The following is a 25,571-nucleotide window of genomic DNA, read 5'->3' as shown; positions in this document are numbered from 1 at the left end:
AGTACAGGAAAACACTCCCTCTAAACTCCAACATATATGCACACATGTTTTGCATTTACATCATTTACATGGATTCATTTAGCAGATGCTTTTATCCAAAGTGACTTACAAAGAACCTCTGAGCTCTTTTTCAATGCCCTAGTAAAGTAAACTGAAGTTCAAACCAGTTAGATGAACAATGCTCTTTACAGTGCTCTTCACCATGATGACGTACTGTGCTTACTTGGGGTTTATGACAATTTCTATCTGATTATTTTTATGGTAAATGTCATAGGCTACTGTGCTGATAGCTTTGAGCTCCTTGGAGATGGGTGTAGAATTATACAAGAGCTACTTTCACTCTTACTGTTTACTCTCTACTATCATTGTTCTTTCTTCCTCCCCTCACTCACTCATTATCATCATCATCAACAGCATGCAGCAGCAGCATAATCAGTCCCATCAGAGTCTTCATTAGAACCAGCCAAAGCCAGCTAGAACAGTGTTGATTCACTGTTGTTGGAATTCACAGTGAATGTCCTGTGGTGGGTCTTAGTATTTCAACGGCTGTAGCAGTAGAGTAACTGCAAATTGTTGAGTAAGATTTTAAGATGTCTTATGATGTTGGGCACAAGGTTTGTCAAAGTCAAATACAAGGTGGTGCATCTTTTGAGCATTGCATAGTGGCACATTTGCAATGTCCTTTAAGGTCACTTCAAATGTTTCATGATGTTTAAGACATGGCATCTGAAACACCACAAACTCTGCATAACTGCATTGATCTGTATTGGAGGCTGGAGTCATGTAGATATTTGTGGATTTGCAGGAGAAAATTACATAAACACTTTTGTCTTTAGTTTCTGGGTGACCATCACTGTATAAATCTAGATAGTATGAACTCTCAGTGACTGGCTACCTAGAGGGAGGTTAAAATGATCAAGTAGCCTGTCATTTCTGAATTTGATGAGATGAAACGCTGTTGATCCAAATTGCAGGGCTTCTCCCTCTTCCCTCTCTCTCTCTTTCACTCACTTTAACTCACACACACACACACACACACACACAAAACTACAGTTTTATTTTTGTCTTTCTTTTCTTTCTCTTCTTGACATCTCACAGCTGGATATATCTCCTATCTGCGTGAAAGTTCCACCTCAAAGTGACATTAGTTGTTATGCCCAAGCTTTAACTTTCTCTTGGAAAGCTAATAAAGACATAGAGAGCCATTTTGAAGTTTTCATGGTTTTTTTTTCCTGGCCCTGTGGTTTCAGAGAATGTCCCTGTGTTGAATTTGGCTCTCAGAAACCCTCTCTGTAGGTCTGGAAAAGTGTGGTAATCCATGTATTTCTGTTGATTTTTCTAATTGGGGTTGCGGTTTTGTACTGACAGGGAGAGAGGGAATGTACTAGAATGGGAGTGCAGCAAGCAGTCTGGCGCAGCGGTGGTCAGAGAACCACAGGTTACCCTGTCACTGAAAGAAATGGTTGGTCGAGCATAAAAAGAATTATAGCTTTCACCTAATCGCACGCCAGCGCTTAAATACGACAGCTAGGCACGCTTTGGCTTTGGCCTGTTAAAGTCCAAGCACTGATTGATCGCGAAGCGGGCAAAAAAACAGGTATAATACCAAGAGACTCTTTTTTATAAAAAGGAAACAAAACTATCAACTTTATTCAAATAGATACAGACATGTAATTAGATACAGACATGTAATTATGCATCAAAAAACAGCATCAAGTTACAAAGAGTTGAAAAAAATAAGGAGTGAGCACCTTTCTGCTAACCATGACAGCAGAAGGAGTATTTCTGTACAGGCAATCAAAACAAATAATTTTTTGCTTCTTATTGGAAAAATAAGAAAACACAGTTTCCCAAAGTTGACATCCAACAAATACAAACACACCTGGACATGACTTACAAACTTTAACTTGAGTTTTTTGTCTTGTACATTTGCAAAAAAATATTTTTTCTCCATATACATATAAATACATTTATGCTGTGCAAATTGCAAGTGTGATGTCCTCCAAACTGCTGCTAGCCCAATATACCTAGCTAACAATGGAGGACATGGTACAAGACTTTCACTCTGTGATGTGTGTGCTTGTGTGTGTAACGGATCCATATGAGTATGTATGCATGTGTACTGTATCTGTGTGTGTTTCCATGTGTGTATGCATGTGTGTGATGATGATGTGTGAATCTTTACTGTGATTTGACCGATACATCAGGTCACACAATGGATAAGGGAGTTTGACATGACTGTTTAACCTCACAGATCATAGTGTGTTGTAAACTCAGACACTGTAGGCATCTGCCCACTTTTACAATGTACTGCCACGTACACAAATCTCTCTTTAGAAAAGAAAGGGATGCCAACACCAGTGCATTTAGTCAGGAGGGCACAATATAAAGCCGACCCATCCAGATATACATACTACTATGTGCTATGCTAACGGTCGGCACTTGTGACGTAGAAGAGACTTAAGGTATCCAGAGCACATCCTCAGGTAATGCGTAAGCTAAATCTTAGCCTGTGAGTCAAACCCGAGATTAGCTCAGCTAAAGCACTGCGTCAAGTGGCGTCTCCCCGGCTCGCATGTCATAGCCAGCGTGAGGAAAATGGCGCCACAGACTTTTTGATAAATAATATTACACACAATATCAAAATAGTTTCAGGGAGCCAGCTTCCCAATACTTTAAGAAATCTTATTTTATGTGTTTGTTTACCTCACTGCATGTGAGGTAACTTCACTCTTTCTGTTTTCTCTCTTTCTTTCTTGATGTTTGTTTGTTTGGTTTTTTTTTGTTATGTTTGATAAATAGTGAGATGAGACTAAGTTGCTATTACGTACCACAAATGCGCTCAATAAATTTCCCTGCCACTTGTATTCTGTACATGTTTATACATGGTTTAGGGAGGGGGTGGGCGTTGTCAGCACAAAGTGCGCAGCATAGACAGCAACCACCCCTCCCCCATACTTTTGCTATTAATCAATCACAAGCCAACCTTGTGACAAGACACATGTTCCAGCCAATGGGATTCTCTCCTCCTGACTCCCCATGGAGTTTGATTGGAGAATTTCTACCACTTCCCGGGTATAGGTGTGCCACATTCGTACCATGATACATAAGTGATGTGAGAGTTTCCTCCTATGTGACCGAAATTGACTGGCTCTTGCCTCATTGCTCTGTAGTAGCCTGGAAACAAAACAAGAAACTTCAGTCAGGTTGGTATTGGATTATCACTGAATAAATTGTGTTAAGCATATTACTCTCAACAGAGACTAAAGAGAAACCATACATATGATAGAGCCTTAGGAGAAACCATACATATGACACAGAGCAACCATACTTCAGCATATTGTGTATTTGGGCTTTGTCTGAACTTGCTAAGGTTTGCAGTGAAACACATTACCTGATCTGGCTGGTAGGTGATCTGCAGGGACCTGGGAGCCTGTTCTGCCATCCAGGAAGGAGTCGACAAACTGGCAGTGGTCTTCTCCATGGCCAGTCTGGTCTCCGATGTTGTAGAATTTACCTGAGAATGTACAATACAAAATGTAAAAATGACTGTCGTTTCTAGGTTTGTTGGTTGTGAAAAGTGTGAAAGGTTGTGAAGGTGGTTGTGAAGGTGGAAGGTGGTTGTGAAATCCTTTTAATGAAGTGATCTTTTTCTAATAAACTTGGTTTTTTGGTTCAAGACCATCTGAAGCTGAATTGTGCAACTTTTCTTCTTTATACTAAACAAAAACAAATGAACAGATGCCATACATGCAATTAGATATCATTTGCTCATTGCACAAACTAAAAAATGTATCAGACTAACCAGTCAAAGAGTCACTCAGGTAGATCTTGTATCTGAGAGAGTTGCAGATCTGAACCCCCACGAATTTGCGGTACCAGGTTCTCTTCACATATTGTTTTCCATTGCATTCAGAAAACGAGTCAGTCTTGAAGGGGAACTGTGTCCAAATGGCATCTTTTCCTGGGGGGAAAATGTTTAACTTGTCATTGCAGCCTTGCAGAAGATTGAGGGAAAACACAGCACATTTGCATGGGAAATGCATACAGTGAAACAAGCCATTGTGAACTCACTTGTGAATGCTTATCTTTTAGCAGTTTATATGTGCCATTTGCTATCAATGAAATTACCAGACATGTAAAAGGTTGGCGTGCACTCTGTAAGACACTTTATTTTTGTTGGCCTTCCTTCCATTATATTTGAGGGCCAGAGTTAAGATTTTCAGTTCTTGACTATAACCAGACAGCAGAAATAACAATACGAGATAAACATAACACTGGGCACCCAAAGAAAACATTTATTTGAGTGTATCAAGGTAATTGTCCCTGTGTATGCAGGAGCTGTATGGGGAGGGGGGGGTAAAAAGAAAGAGAAAGCCTACTTCATTTGCTGTTCCTGAGTAAATGTTTTGTCTGGCTGTGTGTAGGGTGTGGAAGAAGTGAACTCATAGGATAGAAGAAAGAGAGCGAGACAGAGAGAGGGAGAGAGGGAAGGGAGAGGTGGAGATGTGGAGGGACCATATGTGTATTTTGCAGAGAAAACTCTCTCTGTGGACTTGACTGCACGAGTCGTTCTTTCTCCCCTTCCTTCCTTATTTCCTTCCATCTTTCTATCTGTCTGCCAGTGCTGTTCATTAAATTATCCATTCATTCAGCACAGAGGAATGTGCGAGCTGGGAGCAGAGCCGGAGGGGAGAGAGAAAGGGGAGAACCGCAACGAGAGAGCCGGTCTTACCTGAGACGTTTTCACTCACTCGTGGATCCGCTGCATGGTGAAGAAGAGAGAGTGTGTGAGAGAGAGAGAGAGAGAGAGAGAGAGAGAGATGATTGTGTTAAAAACAAGTCAGATTTTGCAGTAAACACTGTACTGCTACTGATCCTTACAGTAAACAAACTAGTTCGAAGTAGAGGAGAAATAAAAAGAAACGAGAGCCACAAAAGTGTGTGTCTGTGTGGGCAGCGATTATCCTCTCCTCCCGCACCGCACCCCGCCTCCAAAACAAAACATAAACGGCCACAAAAGATCAACAAATCAGATTTTAGCAGAGGAACTCTCTAGAGTGGAGCGCATTGACTCGGGGGCTTTTTCCAAGTCCCTCTCAGCCCCATACCCCACAGAGAGCAACTGGCAAGACGTTATAGCCGGCTATCTTCCAAGCGCTGTGAGGGAAGACGGAGGTTGGGGGAGGGGGGGTTGATCAGACTCTTGGAGCTCGGTGGTGGAGGTGGGGGTAACTCCGGCCGTCTCCATCAGACGGGCTAAGCTCACACGTGGAGGGGAGACCACAGCGCAGCGGCCCGCGCACTCCCCCCTGAAGCCAGAGCCACGCCGCCATAAAACATAAAGATGACGTGAGTCTTTATTGGCTATTTATTTATGACATGTTATTAGTGAGGCCTGGACCTCGGCCAACAGTATGTAAGATGAGGGGCAGTATTGGGGGGGGGGGGGGGGGTCCTGGCTCTGTGACAGCGAGCCAGGGAGGCTTCGACAGCTCTGAGCCAAGGTTATGAAAATGGGGGGACATGCTGAAATCATTAAGTTAATAATGGCCAGTTAATTACATACATCTCGGAGCAAGGTAAGAGACTGGGGGAAGCACAAGGGCTGGCAGGTCTGTGAGGCTCTAACTCTGGCCTCCTTGTACTGTACCATATGCACTTTGCGTGTTTGCATGTGTCAGGGCTCTCTCAACATTAAAGGCATTGTCACTTAATGGGGATAAGTTTTCGCCTTAAGCCAAAACCAATAAAGGATTTACAAGTACTTTGTAAACATCTATTATTTCAGTAATAGGTGCTTAATACTTTCAATATGCAGCACAATGACAACTTATCTTTTTGCATCTGGGTTTTCCTATATTAAAGAATCTGTTACATCATGATGACAATATAGTGCCTGAAGACTTAAGGAGCACTCAAGCTGCTCTAACCACTTTAGAGATAGGTACCAAATGCACTCAACACCATAAATCAAATGACAGTAATGCAAATTAACATAGAGGTGCATGTTGTTTATCGATATGTGCATATTTGAATATATGTATTTAAATGTGGATGTAAAATATATGTACATAATATAAACCGTATGTTTTAAAAGTCCCCCATTGCTCTGAATTCACATGACCTTTAGCTTTAGTCATTTGCCAGATGCTGTTATCTAACATTAATGGAGTTCATGCGTGCAGGCAGGGCTGTACCTGATTCTGTGTTGAAGGAGACTGGCTCACTGGAGGGCCCCTCTCCCAGCTCATTCTTGGGCTTCACTTTGAACTCGTAGCTGCGAAAGAAGAAGGAATGGGTCAGGGTGGAATTACATCACAGATCCCAGATATCGCCTCAAAAGCCCTAAATCACTTTCACTTCCCCTCTCTCCGACCGGCCAGCCATATGCTTTTCACAGAGTAGGAACTCGACTTAACGCTGAGGATATTAAACTGGATTGGGTATGAACCTGATGGGAACATGGGATTCTCTTTTTGTCTCTCTCTCTTTCTCCTTTGCCATCGTTGCTGCTTTCAGGAGAAACGAAATCCACCACCCCACCCCAACCCTCCCCCCACCCTCCCATCTCCAGGGTCTTGATAAATGATACATTTATTCTCCAGACTCGGGCCACAGCATGCCAAGCGACCTCCTCTAATCGTTCCTCCAGACGAGATGTTCAGATGCTGGGCCGGTGGCCCACGTGTCTCTCGGCGGTGCTCATAGGAAGCCCTGGTTTATATTCTGTCAGGCGCCGTGTGCCAGATCGCCGTCCCTCGTTTAAAAAATAAATAAAAATCTCGCAAGCGTGGTGGCAAGCTGCCCACCTATCTTAGGCTCCATGCAGACCGCAGCCTCTCCCTTGGCACCACGTGGACGGCAGTGGCCGGCCACCTCTCCCCTGCCCTAGATAAGCCGCAGGTCCCTGTACTCTCTCTCCCCCATTCCCATAAAAAACAGGAGCTCATGTGTTAGTGATCAAGGTCAACTGGATGTCACAAAAGCCGGGATACTCTATACCCAATACTCTACTCTCCATGCACCTCACACGCACCTTTCCATGAAACTCAATGACCCCTATTGTGCACCCTCCAATAAGAAGTTAAAACTGCACCTAAAGTCTTGCTTTTGGCTGTGAAGATCAAAACTGAAGTTTTATGATACATTACCTCTGGTTGATTATCCTTCTGTGATTCTTTGAAAAAGCAATTACATATTACAGTCTAAATGATGGAAAAGTCAAGGCCTAGTAGGCCTACCTGCTCTCTGGCCGAAGGTTCTCCACTGCAGTGTGCGTCTGGTTGGTGGTCAGGATGGAGACCTGCTCCCCATCAGGCCCTTTGGTGGTGGAGATGACTTCATACTCTACAGCATATGCAAAAAGCACCCATTAGTTTCACTAGCAATTTAATACTTACTCACTTATTAATTTGGCCATTATCCAAAGCGACTTACTGTACACACATCAATTATTACAAGGGCCAGTCTCCCTGGAGAAGTTCAGGGTAAAGTGCCTTGCTCAAGTGTTAAAATGTGAGCATTCCAACCCCATTGTTCAGTCTTCTGACCTAATTTCCTTTTCCATTCAGCTGTCTCTCTGTCTTTCCCTCTCTGTCTCTATGTTCTCTCTATCTCCAACACTCCTCACCTGTGGTGTCATTGTCCGTTTTTTCCCAGTCCAGGATGATGAAGGAGGGACAGCCCTCCACAGTGACCACGGTGAGGTTCTGCGGTGCAGACCTTGGTGGGGCCGTGACATTTGACTCTGTGGCTTCGTCGTCTGGGAAGTATGTGAGGGAGGTGGTGATGGAGCAAGGTTCTTCCGGCTTCTTGTCCGTCTTGTAAACAACATGAGGAGCTGGGGGCAGAGATATTTGTCTGTTAATAAACGGTACGCTCCATGAAGATGACATTTAGGCCTGCACTAAAGTGAGTTTGGGATTGTTGCTTATTTATGACCATGAATGACCATGACCATGAACACGTATGGTCATAAATAAGTCTAGAGAACCTATAGCTTACCAATGTAGCGTATAGCTTACCAATGTAGCGTTTCTTGCCCAGAGCATCAACCTCAGAGGCAGGGAGTGAACTAAAAGCTGAAGAAGTCTCCCAGCTTTCAGAGCGATTGTCTGTGAAAAAATAATATACAGCAATAGCTAAGACTGTGTATGCAAACAATATAACTTCCTGCTACACATAACCCTAAAATATATCATGCCACTGATGGATAGAAAGATAGCTAAATCCTCCAGTTATATGAGACAAAGTAGGGATGGGTTATTCTCTCTCACTGTTTGTGTCTGGGGCCGGCGTTGTCTTGGCCTGTTTGGCAGGCTTGGGTGTTGGAGGTTGGAGCTTGGGCTTGAGGATATCAGCCTTGTCCTGTTTCAGATCAATCACTTTATCTGGGGAGAACAAAATGCACTGGGTAAGAAAGCTTTCTCTTTGCTTTTTCCATAACTAAAGTAAACCTTTTTACGTTCTAAGTTGCTAGCACCAATGGCGCTAGTCATAACTGCAGGGCTACTATAGCCAATGTTTTATGGCTACAGTAATAAACTGACTCAGGTATCAAGTATGCAGGCCAACTGGTTGAGCTTAGCATTAGTCAGCAAGAAAAACTTTTTTGTTTTCTTCTGTTTACGTCATGACAGTATTATAGACCTGGCTACTCACCCATTCCACCTGGCTTTCCCACCAGATTGGTCTTTTTGATGGTGGGACGAAGAGGTGGTCCTATAGACAGTGGAAAAAGAAAGTAATTGAGACGAGAATGGAGCATGCTAAATGACTTAGGCTACATGAGCACTGCATTAGACAATACACTTGGTGCCCCTTCATCTACTGTCACATGAAAAACAGTGGAACACTTAAGTAGACTTACCCCCATTGTAGTCAAAACATTAAACTGTCAAGGGGACTACAGAAACATGACGGGAGCTCTCAAAATGAGCAAAATGAGTGAATACAAACACCAATGCTGTAAAAAAAAAGGGTACACAGCAAATGTGTGATTTCACACCCTTCTCTCAAATTCGGTTTTAAACCATTATGCAAAGTTACAATTTTGTTAGGTTTCTGCTTCATACCATATTGTACTTCACGCCTAATTATCTTTAAAACATCAAAATAGAAATGCCAAAAAGTAGCAGCATTAAAAAAGAAAACTCTTGTTTCCAACATGCTCCAAAGTACACTCTAAAGAAACAAAAGCGTCTGTTGCCAATTACCCCTTTCTTGTTGCTTGGCCAAATTCCTGACAATCAAGACATCGCTCCAGCTCCAGAAAGGCTATGACCAAACATAAACCCCAAGTGGATGTCTGCCCAGCTCTGAAATATTCTAGCTTGTAATTTAAAACAATATCAATGTGATGCTTTCAACCCATGCATAAATATCCACATTGACAAAACATGCCGTTTGTATCAAGGCAATGTGTCTGTTCTAGCAGAACATGGTTTCACTCAAAAAGATCAGGCTTTTCAATATCCAGATGTCTTTTTTCCCTATGGTACCAAAATATGTAATTTTCACATACTCTTTAATGTAGTCTGGAGATTAACTACAAGGTCTAGCAAACATATTCAACAAGATTCTTCCTTTCTTGAACTGACAAGTTATAACAACAATAATAACTCAAGCATGTAGGTATGAAAACTGCACTCTGCAATATTCATCCTTCTTACAAGTGTCAGCACAAGTGTTCAATTATCAGTTGCAGGTTTTACATTTTAAACACATTTTTGTAATTTGTAATGAAATGAGCAGCATCAAAGCTCTCCCCAGTTGCACGAGAGGGGACTAAACATTGGCACCTTGAGATCCAGTTTTCCCTGAAGCACATTGTTCTAAAAACTCAATGGTTGCAAACCAGCCCAAAGCAAAAAAGGCTTAAGCGACGTGGACCTACCCCAGGAAAATAGATTAAAATTACATTAAGTCAAAATCTCAAAGTCTGTCAAAATCTCTCATTCATCAAAGGACAAAGTAATTAAACAGAACGTTGCTCCTTACATCTTGCAGTTAAAAAAAAGCTTTGCGAAGCTGGATAGGAACATGCCAAACTCTGGTTCTTAAAATAAGCCCAGAGACCAAAAGACGCCATACTTCCTTTCATGAAAGTATTTTCCAAAGACCCAGTCAAAGCCCTTCGGCAGAGCTGACCAATGTTTTGGATTTTCCAAGAGCGTGTAGGGTCTCATGCTGTCTTTGACCGATTGATGGGGGTGCGAGGCAGCGGGCAGCCAGAGCTGGGAGTGCAAAATAAACGACTAGGACTTGCGTCTTTACCATGGTGCTGCTTCACAATGGAAGGCCCTGACTGCTCAGTACCACCGTGGACATGGGGTTTACTGTCCTGCCACAGAGGGTTGTTGTCTGCAGGGAAAGCACCACAATTAAAATGCATTACACTGAATGGAGAGCGGGGGCATTTAATTTGTTTTGGAATAGTTTTTTTTTTTTGGTCATTTTTTGGGTGCTATTCAAGCATCCTATTACTGCATCTGTTCTCTATTTTGGGGGCATTTGTTGGAAAGTTTTCTTCCAAAGTATTCCACTGTTTTGCATAGTACTAAACCTTGTCAAAAACAACCATTCATATGCAGTTAAACATACAGCACTACCAAATTTGAATAAATATTTACCATATGTACATTACATGATACTGTGAATATTGAATAAACACACAAAATGTACCAACACAAGACATTTCATATTTTCCATTTCAAAAAGTGTGTATTTAAAAAAAAAAACATCCAGTATTATCTTCAGGTTAAGAATACAGCACAGTCCACATTATTGATGGTCCTGTGTAAGTTTCCTAATTTGTTGTTTTGGTCATGAATTTAAATGACTGCTAGCTCTCTACCCAGCACGGGGAACATAACGTTTTTAGGACAATGCACATAAGGTTTTAGTACAATGAACTTTCATTTGAATCATAAGTCTAGTACAGCATACTGATTAATAGTTAAGATTCCTCTATTTGCCCTAGGTATTCTCTGCTCCCTCATATATACAGTAGGTATGGTAAGTATTTTAACCTGGAGTACACTGGATGCTCTCTTTATATACACTCTGGAGTCAGACACACAATGGATACAGAATGGAGGACAACAGCAGAACCCTCACACCATGATGGAGCTCATGCCCAGTGCACAAAAAACACAAGACCCATGCAAACACTCATGCAGATGGTGATCCTCAACCAGAAGCTATAAAACACAGACAGAGGACCCAAGGGATCCTCGACAAGAAGCAACATTGCTGGTGGCTCAACATTTTCCAATGACTGGATTACCTCGAGATGGTTCTCTTAGCCACAAGTTACTTGTTTTGTCAGAAAGATGTGCTATCTGACAATTTGGTTCTTTTTTGTTACTTCAGAAGTCAATTTAGAGTAACATTATTATGTGTTGTATGGAAATGACACGGACCAAAGATCCCAAAAGCTAACTTTGAGTTTCTGGTCCAGTAAATAGACCTTGAAACTGTATCTGAAGTTGATCAGTCTGAACAACTGAACTGCACCAATCTGTCTTTCATATTCTGTGGTACGTTTTATCTGATGCCAATCTTTGAATTGATGTAAACTAAATCTTTTATGGTGAATGTGTTTTCATCGTGTCTCTAAAAAGAACCCAGCTGTTAGCCTATAACGTGAAGCCCGCAATAGCACTGATTCTGCAGAAGCTCGCAGTACAAAAACCCAAGACACATGAGAACATGAACACATGGAGGCGTGGGTGGGTGAGGAGGGGGGGACTGATGGGATGAACAAACACAACGACAGGTACAGTACTGATGGCATGGTGTTGGGATGAGATGGATTGGGACAGGTTGGGTTTGAGTTGGGCACAGGACACCAACATGGAGCTGGATCACAGCGGCAGCTGCGGGTGGGTTAATGGGTGAAACACAAAACATGGAGGGAAGGGCATGGATGGGTGGGGTTGGGGGGGGGAGAAGTGACCGATTCTCTTTACCCATTCTCAAGCGGGACCACATGACAGGTTTGGGCAGGGACAGGCCCTTATGGTGTTCACCATTGGCTGTTGGGGGAAAAAGAGGGTACGTTATGGAGAAAAGTCGCACGCCAAGTCAAGCCACCGTCAACACTGTTTATGCTGTAGTCAGGAGGAGGAGGAGGAGGAGGGAAGTGAGTGTGTAGCGAGGCAGTCTGGCACGCATACACACACACACCAACACACACACACACACGCACGCACTACCAAGGCGCAAATCTGGCGGGCATTCATGTTTGGCCTGCCTTTCAGTGGTGTCTGAGGTGGTGTTGGCATAGGTGTGTGTGGGTTGGAGAGGGATGGGAGTTGAGGGGTTTGCGTGTGTGTGTGTGCGTGCGTGTGTGTGTGTGTGTGTATGGGGGGGGGCATTTGGGCAACGTCAAACACTCCTGACGGTCAAACAGACGTGCCTGTCAGAATGAATCATGGGCGCTGTTCTGACTGTAAACCTGTCAGGAGATGAGGAAGCATGACGCCTTGTCTGCACACACACACACACCACATGTCTGGAGAGGGAGGGAGGCTAGGTTCTTAGTGCATTGCCAAGCTCTGGCCAGGAGATGACTGCATTTGGAGGTTTTTTAGGGTTTTGGGGTGGCGTGCGGTGGGGTGGTGGAATGGAGTGGAGTGAAGTTTAAAAAGGAAAAGAACGTAACGCTCCGTAAAGAAGGTTGCGTAAGGGGGCCGAGGTGCCTGTGGAGAGGTTCTGCAGGTTAACACTGGGGGTAAGAAGGGAAAAAAAGGGTGCATGGGGGTTAAAAGAGGTCCATTACCCCCTATTCTCCTGTAGATCTTGGAGGAGTCATTGGCCCTGGGGAAGTAAGGGTTTCTCATGCCGTTAGTGAAGGGAGAGAACGGCTTTCTGCCTTGAGACGTCAGATTTCTGGCAGACACCACAACCACCGAGTCAGATGGTTTAGCTGGATGAGAGGAGGCCAGTTGTCTCACGTTGTTTTTACCTAGAGTGAAGAACAAGAAACAGTGCCATCTCTGGTTACAGTGTTATGACTGTGGTTAAAAGTGGGTGGTATGGTAAGGCTGGCTGAGGCCATGTGAGCAGGAGAAGATGATGAGTGGAACTGATTAAAAATGTACAAAGATTTTCAAATGAGCTAGAATAGCTGGCACATCAAGTGTTGCATTGGAATAGTATATAACTCTCAGAGTTGCATTGAGGATTATTTTTCTTGTACCCCTAAAACAGCAATCTATAACTGCAGTGAAAGGTGATATAGCAGCCATTCCACTTTTTCTTGTTGTCACTACTCCTCCAGAGCATTTTACAAACAATTTAGCAATTTACTTTGATTATAGTTTAACAGCTTAATGAAACATGTAAAACAGTACAATATGCTTCACTGACAGCAATGCAATGTTAGCATATGCATAGCAATGTTGGGTGCACAGTGTAGCCTTTCTCTGGATGACAAACAGGCATAAAAGATAACTAATATCAGCAGTGGTGTCTATCTGTGTGTGTGTGTGTGTGTGTGTGTGTGTGTGTGTGTGTGTGTGTGTTTGTGTGTTGTTTTGGGTGTTAATGTAAGTGCAGCAGGCATTCCTGTGAATAAATGAATTGATATGTGCTCCATGAAAAACAGGAAAGCAGTGGAAGTCAGATGACTGAAGAGACACAGCAACATACAGCAGTCAGACAGTGGAGGCACGCGAGTCGCAAGCGAATGAACAGAGGGGCGGATTAATGCACTGAGGTCATGATTAGTCCAGGTATTATCATTGGCTCACTCCCAGACATAGCCAGGGATCAGAGCAGATTGTCCTTCCTGTGAAGAATTAGGGAGCTCTGTGGGAAAGATAGGCTTTTATCTGTTTGTGAAGGGTTAAGTTACTCCTTTGAGAGAAAAATCTTTCTCAGCGCATCTGTTTTCCTGCTTTGTCCTTTTGCATGAAGAACCAGCAGTCAGTTTGTTTGTGTGTGCTTACTCTATTCTTTGCATTCGTCAAAATGTTTAGACTCTTTGAAAATCACTGTCTGGTCTTCTTGTCTGTCTCTAAAATATCTGAAATAAGTTTGCACTTCATAAAAACCTGCAGGAAACCTTGACTCAAGATGAAAACAGCTAGAAAAGAGAAAACTTTAGGCTGCTGGAAGGAAAGGGGAAAAAAACAAAACATGACAATTATCCAGATCGAAATGAAAACAGGGAATTTACCCGAGGGATTATGCAGCTTCTGTGTGGTACTAGGTGCCCTGGTCTGTGTCTGTCCTCGATGTGTATCACCGTGTGATGGGGCATTAGGGGCAGTAGAGGAGGAGGAGGAGGAAGAGGAGTGGGATTTGGTGGGCACAGGTTGGGCAAGGGCAGGTGATACGTCCACTGACTGGGAAGAGGCATTTCTAACATGGTTGTCTGTGTCTGTCAGGGAGAGAGGGAGAGAAGAGAGAGACGAGCTCTGACTATGGAGACCACTAACTGGTAGCAGCTTGGATTTCAAAAGGACTGGACATATGGATTACTTTTACACTGCCATCTTTTTTTAAATCGTGGTTTGGGTCGGACTGAAATTCAACTGAATGGCAGGCATACAAATTGTCTTCATAAGCTCCAGGCAACATGGAAAGATGAGGCTCTTTCTGTGCCTGTTATTGATGGTTGCTTAAAGCTCTTTCTTTCCTTATTTTGGTTTAGTGAACTTCAGTTCATCCTCTGTTTATACAATCCCCACTAACAAAGTGAGCTTTTATTGACTTGATGTGGTCTCATAATCACGAAGCCCGTGGAAAACACAAAGAGAAAAGTAGTAAATACTCAGAGAAAGAAGGGGGAAAGTAGAAATGGGGACAGAATCTGGAGTCTTTAAGAGTTCTTCTGCCGATCTAAACAAAATAACCCTTAAAGTTACTCTCTGGTGGAGGGTTATGTAGCTATCAACATGATTGGGATTTTCAGATTCAGCTTTAAACTTTTAAGAAACCAAAGAGGAGAACCAATAATGTTCTGAGTTCAATGTAGAACCTTTTGAGTTTTATTAGCCAATGTAAAAAGTCTTTTATGTGGCTTTGTAAGAGTGTGATTTGAAAGACAGAGAAAGACAGAGAGGAGGGAAGACTCCAGACTTCTGTCTTTCATTGCTAGAGAATCAAAATGGTGACTGAGAATTATAAGGTCTAACTTGAGGGTTACTGAGACCGATGACACCAGATGCAATCCGATCAAGTTTCATCTTATCCAGGACAAGCCGCTAGCTAACATTCTAGTCATAGCTTGCACTCATTCATGTGTTCTTACTACCAAATACAAGTTACTACCTAGCTAGCGGTGAGAAACTCATTCAGATAGCATCTGGCGTTAGGGTGACAGTAGCCCAGTCAGATTAGAACCTTCCAACTTCCTCATGCAGTGACCACATGCAGACTTGTGCTCTTCAGCATAGCCAATGACCAATCAAGGTGCAGCAACTCTGAAAACAAAACTCTCTCAGGAGGGTCAGAAAACTCCTGAGTTCAGACAGTCAAGATGCTGACAGACAGTAAGAGAGAGGGAGAGAGAGAGAGGGGTAGAGGGATGATTGTGGATCAAAAGTTGTAGCTGACACAAACATGCCAGCTACAACAATCTTGTCTTTTCAATCTTATAACTAAGTTTAAATTTGGACAAATGCTGAATTACTTTTATTTATTCATAGCATGGGTGTAAACTAAAGGTGTTTGAAAACGAATATCTTTGATCCTGAGAGGAAAGATAAAGGAGTGAAGTGTTGCTCTGGAAAGGATGGGACACACAGAAATACTTTGAGTATACAAATAGACATGATAAATGGTGGACTGGACACGGAAAAGATGCTGATATCAATGGGAGGTGATGGAATGAGGGAGACATGGAGAGTGGTAATGAATGAAAGTATGGAACACAAAAAAGATAGATGGATACAGATAAGAGAGAGGGATGAAAGAAGAGAGAAGACTATACCATTGAGAGTGGTAGAGTACATATGAGAGAGAGAGAGACAGAAAGAGAGAGAGAATGAACTGTGCAATATGACTGATGTGAAGGCCAGTGCATGAACAAGCAATTGCTGTGCCCCATGATGGCCCCGACCCCTCAATGCGGATGAATTGATGATACGCTCGTTCAAGAAACCATGCGTGACCACACGAGGAGGCCATGGCGGCTGAGTCACCCCAGCGCATGACCCCTCCTGGGCGACTTACTCCTCTTATCTCTTTGGCAATCTCCAGCCATCTTCTCCATGGGGACTAGAGACTTTCGTGGACTTGCTTTACTTTTGATGGGGCATGCTAGCATGCAATCAATCAGACCAGCTGATTTTTTTTTTCCTCAGACACCCCCCCTTCCCTCCCTCCCACCCTCCCCAACCAACCAGTACCCCTTTCGCAGCCAGATGGAAAGCCAAGCGGTGACTGACTGCTTGTGAAGCTGAATGGATTTAAAAAATAAAAAATAAAGAACAAAAAAAGTTCTCGTGTGGTTACCCAATGGGAACTGTGGCCATTGCGGCTCATTGGAGTTCAGGCCAGGCACAGTTTCCTGGTGGTTCTGAGGTGGAGCTGCGGGGGAATAACGTAATCGTTTCATAACCGGGCGCAAACGTCACAAGAGAGAAATAAAACACAGACATAGAGGGAGAGAGAGAGAGAGAGAGAGAGAGAGAGAGAGAGAGAGAGAGAGAGAGAGAGAGGGAGAAAGAGGACATCCCGATTTTTCATCTGAGGAGGTTTTTCTTAAAATAAAGAGTTGTGTGTGCATGATAGAAGAAACAGTCTCTCTGCCGCTCTGTGTGTTTCTAAACAGAGTCAGATGTTGGAAAGGAGCAACTGCAATAAAACAGAAAGATGTAAAGAGGGCAGAGAAATGAAAGAGTGGGATAGAGAGAGAGAGATAGAGAGAGAGAAAGGAAAATTACCAAAAGATGTCCTGGGAGCTCCAGGAAAGCCTGGTTTGTGGAGAAGAGGTAATCTGGACTGGGTTCTGTTGTGAAGAGCTGCCATAGGGAGGAAGACCATATTGTATTCTCACTTCAGATCATTCTGTATTGTGTGTTTGCGTGTGTGTGTGTGTGTGTGTGTGTGTGTGTGTGTGTGTGTGTGTGTGTGTGTGTGTGTGTGTGTGTGTTTCTGTGTGTGTGTGTGTGTGTGTGTGCGTGCGTGCGTGTGTGTGTGTGTGTGTGCAAGATGCGTGCAACATTCTGAAACATTCTGAAACAGGTGATAGCCAAAGTGCATTTTAAAGTGCATTTTCACAATGATAATGTGTACTGAGTTACAAAGGACATGAGATTGGTCAGTGAGATTCTCAGAGGACTTACCAGGACGTGGAGGGAAGATAGCTATCATGGGCTTCTATACAAGCAGGACAGGACAAGACAAAACAGAACATTCTTTTAGTCAAACAGATTGGATTTGGGGGGGTATAAGAGGATTACATTTCTGATCTCAAATCTGTTCCCACCACTCCCTGAGCATTTTTACAGTTTTAGTTGGCAGTATAACAATGATATAACACCATCTGTGGTGTTAAAAGCAGGCGGTTTTGATGTTATGCAACGCACAGTGAGCCTTGTCAGGTTCTCAGTTTCAGCCATGTCTAATGTTCTCATGCATTCTGGCCCAAACGCTCACTTCCGCACACCAGATGCATGCATACCAGCACCCCCCCCCCCCCCCACTCCCAACTGAACTGTCCATGCCTGTGAGTGTAGATGCAGGCATGTGATTACCACATAAGATATAGGCTACAATCCACACTAACTAACTACCCGAGGGTAATGAAAGTAGACTAAACTAAATAAAATACAATCTCTATCTCTATTTATTTAGGTGAAATATAGATGAGTCCAGTTTCAGAAAGAATGTGTGAGTTGCCTCATTACCCTTGGGTAGTTAGTGGAATCTACACAATTTTGGTTTAGCACCACACATAAAGACTGGGAAGCGTATCTTTATTTAAGGAGTCCTTGTTTGAGGAGTCTATATGTCTATGCTTATGGTTATGTGGCCAGAGGTGAGTTTTCAGTGCCAGTGTCTGGATGAAATACTGTTGTAACATGGCTGTACATGTCCGTGTCTGTTATGAATGCAATATGTTTAGGTCTAATATGTTGGAGTACTTGTTTGCACTGGTACAGCAGGGGTGTGAGCTGACGTTTTATGACCTTGTATGACCCTCTATGACCTCTGTGACAGAGGGCCAACACTGGGGAACAGATGTGCTACCGACGCTCAGTATGCTTCAGTATCTTCACTCTTCCAATTCTCTCTTTCTTTCTTTCTTTCCCTTTTCCCTCACGCATTATGCCTCTCTATCTCTCCCTGTCTATCTCTATCGACCCATTCCATTTCTGTGTCCCTGTCAGTGTTGTCTACACTTCTATTTAGTTTGATTATACCATGCGACCACAACTCATTCCAGTGACAGTCCATCTAGCCTTCCTTTCACCTCTTCGTTCCCCAAATAATGGGGTTCTTTGATCGTGTCAACATTATTTTCACAGGTCACTTAATGACTTTCCTCACTAAGTACTGACTACTGTTGAGTTATGTGATTCTCCTTGATGATAATTATAATAATCATGCACAGGGTGATAAAACACTGGATGCTCGGCATGCTTTTGGTCCTCTTTAAGGTCGAGAGGTCAAAGCTCTAATATGACAACTTTATGGTCAACTCCATACATACCACGGGCTTTGCGATAACGGTCCTGCTTGGTTTGATGGGCTTCTGCATGCTTTTGTCTGGGAGAAAAGAAAAATGTAGAAACATAACAAAAATGTGACGTTAATGCTATCTCTGACATGTGCCGTAAATGTTTAAAACGGGAAGAAAGAGGTACAAATAATGTGTTGCACTACACGTTTCCACCATGGGTGACCTGATTTCTTTGTAATGTAATAGGTTTTCACACTCTGATCAACGTTAAGGCTAGCTGAAATCTTATGTTTTCATGCCAGTTAACTTTCAGCGAGACATGAAAAAAGCTATTTGGTATGTTTTTATGAGCCAGCCTCAAATGTTATTGTTGGGAGTGACCTTGCTTTAAACCACTCCAGGCATAATAACACAAGGTTCCGAGTATTCCTAGCCTCATGGTGTTAAAGGTCAGAGTTCATAGTGGTTTCATGTGAATTTGAAAATGTTGGAAATCAAGTGAGCTGTTGTTTTTGTTGGAAACCAACCTCCCATGTTGGTGTTGTGAATGACAGGCTTGCTCCACATGCCACTGCGGTCTTCATTGTTGGAGCGGACCCCAAACTCATAAGGGGTGTTAGGCTTCAGGTTGTCAATCACAGTGTCGCTGGTGGGGCAGGTCTGGTAGTTCCATTTGCGGTTCCTCTCTCTGTAGCGGATTGTGTAGTACCTGATTTGATTGTATCAGATAAAAATAAAAAAACAAACATCAAGGTTAGGTGATATTTGAGCTATAATTTATGTACTTTCTGGTTTGAAACCTGCAAGTTTATGATATGACATGGGAAAGGTCAGTCCTTATAAGACGCTGTTAATTTTGGCAAAAAGAGAACTTAAGCTGACATTGTGTTAACAGATTGAGTTTCATACCCTGGTGTAGGTTCTCTCTCTCTCTCTCTCTCTCTCCTTCTCTCTCTCTCTGTCACTCTGTCACTTTCTTTTTTATTTTGTTCAGTAATGCACAAAGCAGTAGCCAGGCCATAAACAGACGGAACTGACATTAGGCATTTAATAAGAGCACAAATGGTTTGGGACACTTTTTAGGTTTCAGATTGGGTCATAATTTCCAATGACTTTTCCAAGATTCTCCCCTTTTGAAGGAAAAAAAGAGAAACAAATCACATGTATACCGGTATATATATATATGTGTGTGTGTGTGTGTGTGTGTGTGTGAGAGAGAGAGAGAGAGAGAGAGAGAGAGAGTTAGGCAGGGTGAGGTGAGAAAGGCAGAACAAATGGGAGATGTGGAAAATTGTGTCAGTGTGTCCCAATGTGTCCCATGTATCATCAGGCCTTCTCGCTTTCATTTTTCTCTCGCTGTCTCTCTCTCTCTCTCTCTCTCTCTCACTCTTTCTCACACACACACACACACACACACATACACACACACACACACACACACACACACACCTGCAATGGAAGCAAATCCCATCTCCCCACTTAAGTACTTTTTTCCACATGTGTGAAAGAGCACACTTGCAAAAAACTGCTGAATAGCTTTCTGTTGCACTGCTGTGCAACATAAATCTGAGTTTATGCTCAAAAACAACATAAACAGCACTGCAGAGCTATTTCCCACTATGAAATACAGCAAAGGGACAGGTCACGGAACAAGGATGGTGCCCTTTTCCCCCGATTTTGCACGGGTGGAATGATCCGTAAACATGATGTTAATGTACCCATCATTCATTGTTAGGGATTTTGGGCAAGCTTATGAAAAGCATCTGGGATAAAAGCAAAAAAAAAAAAAAACAGCGCCAAGTACTTCCAGGTGTTGGGCTGCTGTTGCTATTGCTGTTGGTGCAGAGGTGGGAAAGGTTGACTTGTCCTAACAAGTATCAGTTCTATCTGTGCACTTAACACAAGTGATTTCACTAATTATATGATCATGGCCTGGCTGAAAAGCTGTGCTTATTAGAATCAGCTAGTTTAGAGAATGGAGGTTTTCCACCTCTTTGTTGGTGTGTGTGTGTGTGTGTGTGTGTGTGTGTGTGTGTGTGTGTGTGTGTGTGTGTGTGTGTGTGTGTGTGTGTGGTCACTCACCCGTCCTCCAGGCAGTCGTTCATAATGTTGCCCTCATAGGGCGTCTTCACAAAGGTGCCCCAGGACAAAAGGACCGACGTGGGTGTCACAGAGCCGATCACCAGGTGGAGGGGTTTGTCCAGGTTCACTTTACCTGTGGAGGATAGGGAGTCAGATAGTTCACATGCTGGGCAGGTTAAGGTGGAGGGATGCTTGCATATGGGAATATGCTTACCTGTGCATTGTTTCTTGACATCGTTGGTTGGAATTGGCTGCACCGCAACCAAGTACTTGGGTTCAGCATCTGGAAAGGAGCATAGAAAAGGGCGATTGTGGAGTCATGGAAAATAAATTAATAGAATGGAAAAAGAAAATGTAAAAGGAGTGTTGTAGGAAGGATAACTAACGATGAATAAAATTAGCAATAACAATAACAAAAGCCATAAAAAGCAAAGTTGGCCTGTTGGTAAGCATAAGAAAATATAGTGGAGTGGACTTGTTTATGAAACTGGCATTACAAGCAAACATTATATTTACAATAGGCATGGAAATATCATTCACAGGATCAAGTGTGTAATGACAAAGAAGACAAAATCAAATGGCATACTAAACTAAAAAAGTACATGAAATGGAGGTTAGACATTTCATTGCCTTGGTCTGGCTTGACTTGGCTTGATCTGGATAGCTACCCTTGGTGACTTTTTAAAAATATTTCCGAAGCATATGCTATGCATCCACCTCCCTATAATGAGCTATAATGAGGTAGTTTTGAGCTCCGACATATGTTTGACAAGCGAGGTGCAAATATAACTGGCCAGGTCAGAATGACGTAATGAAGTACCCAGCGCATTCGAACATGACTGCCACTAGAACATTCCATGTGCCTGAACACGTCCACTGATGCCTATTTGCAAGTCTGTGGTCAGGTGACGATTCATCTATCTCTAACACTTAAAGTGAAGACATTCTGGACTTTTAATGGCCCCTCTGATCAGCCTCGGTCTTGACCAGAGTTCAACAATCAACTGAACTCCAAGCTGTGTTTGGACAGAAAACATGGCGTTCCAGTTTGGGGGCAGCCATGCGCTCACCTGTGTTTGAAAAGAGCCCTCCTCCTGGCACAAAAGAGCGGCCACTTTCTTTTCTTTAGGGGCTTCTGCCATCATGTGTTGATACTGAGAGAAGGAGGCACTGGGCCATGGAGGCTTAGTCATCTATCTACACAGGGAGACCACCTGATACTAATTTGTCCAAATGCACACATTCTGGACTTTATTTGTTGTTGCTAGCTGTACTTTCTTCTTTTCTTTGCTCTTTTCGTTCTTTCTGCCCTCTCTTTTTCCCTCCCTCTCTCTCTCTCTCTCTCTCTCTCTTTGTTTTGGACAGGCCACCACACGAGTGATTTATAGTGTGGCATTTAGTTCTATTGCCTCTTTGGTCCGGGAGCTTATGGAAAGGAATGGCATGGCATCCCAGAAGGCCATTTCTCTCTGGAGCAAACAGGCCGTGTTAAATCCCCTGAGCCAGGGAAGGTGCCCGACAGATCCAGTCCTATTCTTCTCGCTGACTTCAAAGTAGCAGGTTTGTAAGCCCCTCCGGAAGACCTTTGCCCATTGCTGGTCCATACAAGTTCCGCTTATGCCCTCTGTTTCCATGGAACACAGTCAACATCAAAACAAGGCTGCCATGGGCTTTGTTAGAGCACTTGGCTGTTGAGAAGGTAGATTCTGTTGTGTATGGGGTTTTTTAATCATTCTATTATTAGCTAGTAGAACACAGTACATAGCATGTTAAACATATGGGTTAACTTTGAGGTTCAGCTTGTGTCAAGATTAGAATAAAAAATCAAAAGAGTTTGCTGCCACAAGCATGGCCATTACTCATAGACTAACATTAGCTTTAGGCTATTTCTCTGGTGACCCTGCCCTGACCTCCCTTGAAGGGGCAGGGAGGCTGACCTCTAAAGGGGGATCAGGCCCATGGTGATGGATGGGGGAGAGGAAATGTTTTATGGAGGTAAATAAACTTTGCATGGAGTGATTAGAGTAATGTGTTGCCTTTTCACCCTAGTGTGGGTGATCCGTCCATTGAGGGGTTTTTCATTTCCTGTGTGTGTGTGTGTGTCTGTGTGTCCGTGCGTGCATGTGTGTGTGTGTGTGTGTGTGTGTGTTATATGTGTGTGCACATAAGCGGAGGCTGTGTGTTAATACTATGAGTTATATATATAAATCAGAAATGAATGACCAACGCTCACGACAATGTCACTTTTGAAATAAAGCATACATTAGTACATCTCTTGACATGAATCACTTTCACACCACATAATGTAACACCTCACTACTGTAAAATCTTAAAGAATGTATCAAAAATACTCAGTAATGGACATAATGTGTAATATAACGTGGTTAGATTAGTTAGATTATTGGAGTAGTTTAGGAGGATATCTCACCTATTTCTGTCTCAGTAATGGACATTATGTGTAAAATAACGTAGTTAGATTAGTTAGATAGTTAGATTATTGGAGTAGTTTAGGAGGATATCTCACCTATTTCTGTCTCAGTAATGGACATTATGTGTAAAATAACGTAGTTAGATTAGTTAGATAGTTAGATTAATAGAGTAGTTTAGGAGGATATCTCACCTATTTCTGTCTCAGTAATGGACATTATGTGTAAAATAACGTAGTTAGATTAGTTAGATAGTTAGATTAATAGAGTAGTTTAGGAGGATATCTCACCTATTTCTGTCTCAGTAATGGACATTATGTGTAAAATAACGTAGTTAGATTAGTTAGATAGTTAGATTAATAGAGTAGTTTAGGAGGATATCTCACCAATCTCTGTCTCGTAGGGCTCTCCATTCTCCGGTAGCTGGATGAATTGCTTGGAGAACATGCTGCTGCCATATCCCAGGATGTAGCCTTCCAGCTTGACATCGGGGTTGGGTCGCAGGAACTTCATCACAATGGTGTCACCGGTGGCATTGATGCGGACCTTCATGTTCTGTCTTCGCACTGTGAGAGTAAAAATAAATAAATAAATAAATAAATAAAATATAAAATAAACTTTTCAATAACACTCAATAAAGTCAACCCCTAATGCTCTGTGTGTGCATATTCTACAGGCATTGCCTTTTGAGCCCATTTACAGGGCGAAAACCAGCTGCATTTTCACAGAAGTTTGATTGATGGTGTTGGATTCGTGGCTGAAGGCTGGTGAGATGGTGGTCACGGCTTGGTGCGCTTGGGAATTGGACGCTGTAAAATCTTTAGTGAAAGTGCATAAATAGCCCGGCGAGGAACGCGCGTTTGCTCTGTTCGCACTCTTGCATGACCGGCATAGTAGGCAGGCACAGCTGTGCATCAGTCACATCACACACACTTTTCTATATGTCATACATCTTTTCACACAGACGCTTCCTTTCTCAGGCCAAACATTATGATCAATCAAATTTCATATGCTTTTTTGTGTGTGCTTAGCCTTATGCTTGTAATAAGTTACAGCATAGCCTTGTAATAAGTTACAGTTACATTCACTGACACATATGATATAGGAGCTTTCTCTTCACTTTTTCAGTTATGTCATTCACACATAGCTACAAAATGGCAGCCATCCTAGTTCTTATAACCCCATTGTACTGTGTACTGGAGCTTCCCCCTCACCATCAATTTCTCATTTGTCCAGACTTTGACTGATTTAAATGAGTTTTAGAAGCCACTAAATTTCACCCTGCACTTGATCAGGCGTCTCTGCCCAATTTGAGCGTAAATAAACAGTGTCATAGAGGAGGCTTTACGCTGACAAATAATTACAAGCTTGGCAACATCTGTGTCATCAGTCACATCAGTCAAAGCCAAGGAGAAGCCACTTCGCTGATCCCAAAACCACAAAACGCTAATTAGAGTTTAATGTGACTTAACTCTCAAAAGGCCAATATCACCAGTCATGGAAAATTTACACCCTCATTAACTAAAGCCTCCTCAAGGCTTTTAATCAAGGAAGCGTGTTAAACAAATACCTTCTCATAATAGACGAAAAAGACCGGAGACCGCCAGAGACCATTGGCTTGGCAAAAACATATAAAAGCTACTGAGTGACTTGTCAGCATCGGGGTGTTATACGACCTAACACCGGCTACTTACTCACCGGCTCCGCTGATAGCGCCTTCAATTTTTCATGCCTACAGTTTTGCCTCATGTCACCCCTAATTATGAAGCATGGTAAGTGATATTATTCTTTTACATATTTTTCGCCTTCATAAATGAAACACCTGTGCTTTTTCACAAAGGCTCCTTACATTTTTCATGCCTACAGTTATGGTTATATGGTCTTTTGGGCCCCCACCATCAACTTCAAGGTAACGCTGCCTGGAAGGCACTAGGGTTGGGTAAGGGTTAGGGTTAGGATTGAAGTGGACGGTGGGGGCCCATAAGACAGTTTTGTCTCATGTCAGCCCTAATTATGAAGCATGGTAAGTGATGTTATTCTTTTACATATTTCTCACCTTCCTAAATGAAACACCTGTGCTTTTTCATAAAGGCCATGCGTCACTGAAAAATGCCTTTGCCTTAAAGTGAAACTTCCCTTCTTACCTGGCTGTCGGAGCTTGTTACTGAGGCCCCCTGTTAAATAATTTATGGTGAAGGATGTTTTCCGTTACTGGGGACTTTATAGCCTCAGATCCAACAAGAGTTGTAAAAGTCCCCGGGGACTTACAAGGCTTTTACTCTGAGGCTTCAGGTGGACTGGACCACAGTTTGACCTCTGCGGTTTAGAGAAAGAAAAAAAACGAGGAAGCTAGCAACTGGTGGTTGTCCTCCAGAATGAACAGTACATCGCCATTGGGTTTTAAAGTTTATTGGTTTCTG

The 25,571-nt window shown here is 42.8% G+C and overlaps 1 protein-coding gene across 8 annotated transcripts in view; it reads right to left on the bottom strand.

Moving 5' to 3' along the window:
- Nucleotides 1-1,635: 1,635 nt before the first annotated feature.
- The window catches only part of abi3bpb (ABI family, member 3 (NESH) binding protein b), a 28,632-nt gene continuing 4,696 nt past the window's right edge, over nucleotides 1,636-25,571 (bottom strand). Inside the window, exons 2-23 of one of the 8 annotated variants that reach the window (XM_076303456.1) lie at nucleotides 23,538-23,717; nucleotides 20,940-21,008; nucleotides 20,726-20,858; nucleotides 19,171-19,352; nucleotides 18,674-18,729; nucleotides 17,304-17,337; nucleotides 16,902-16,979; nucleotides 16,471-16,545; nucleotides 14,189-14,392; nucleotides 12,788-12,973; nucleotides 11,976-12,041; nucleotides 10,279-10,365; nucleotides 8,665-8,724; nucleotides 8,280-8,393; nucleotides 8,028-8,117; nucleotides 7,634-7,843; nucleotides 7,245-7,350; nucleotides 6,201-6,280; nucleotides 4,736-4,765; nucleotides 3,806-3,964; nucleotides 3,395-3,517; nucleotides 1,636-3,177 (exon numbers count right to left, since the gene is read on the bottom strand). In XM_076303456.1, the coding sequence (XP_076159571.1) occupies nucleotides 3,062-3,177; nucleotides 3,395-3,517; nucleotides 3,806-3,964; nucleotides 4,736-4,765; nucleotides 6,201-6,280; nucleotides 7,245-7,350; nucleotides 7,634-7,843; nucleotides 8,028-8,117; nucleotides 8,280-8,393; nucleotides 8,665-8,724; nucleotides 10,279-10,365; nucleotides 11,976-12,041; nucleotides 12,788-12,973; nucleotides 14,189-14,392; nucleotides 16,471-16,545; nucleotides 16,902-16,979; nucleotides 17,304-17,337; nucleotides 18,674-18,729; nucleotides 19,171-19,352; nucleotides 20,726-20,858; nucleotides 20,940-21,008; nucleotides 23,538-23,717 (2,438 nt within the window). In that variant the 3' untranslated portion in view covers nucleotides 1,636-3,061. The remainder of the gene's footprint in view (nucleotides 3,178-3,394; nucleotides 3,518-3,805; nucleotides 3,965-4,735; nucleotides 4,766-6,200; nucleotides 6,281-7,244; nucleotides 7,351-7,633; nucleotides 7,844-8,027; nucleotides 8,118-8,279; nucleotides 8,394-8,664; nucleotides 8,725-10,278; nucleotides 10,366-11,975; nucleotides 12,042-12,787; nucleotides 12,974-14,188; nucleotides 14,393-16,470; nucleotides 16,546-16,901; nucleotides 16,980-17,303; nucleotides 17,338-18,673; nucleotides 18,730-19,170; nucleotides 19,353-20,725; nucleotides 20,859-20,939; nucleotides 21,009-23,537; nucleotides 23,718-25,571) is intronic. The other 7 variants (XM_076303457.1, XM_076303459.1, XM_076303458.1 and 4 more) reach the window with 7 other exon arrangements.

The sequence above is a fragment of the Alosa pseudoharengus genome, unplaced genomic scaffold (assembly GCF_046254945.1).
Source record: "Alosa pseudoharengus isolate Yale_2024_CS ecotype anadromous, Long Island Sound unplaced genomic scaffold, YU_APseudo_1.1 YU_APseudo_1.1_scf_24, whole genome shotgun sequence".
NCBI lineage: Eukaryota > Metazoa > Chordata > Actinopteri > Clupeiformes > Clupeidae > Alosa > Alosa pseudoharengus.
This window is presented reverse-complemented; position numbering and strand designations above follow the sequence as displayed.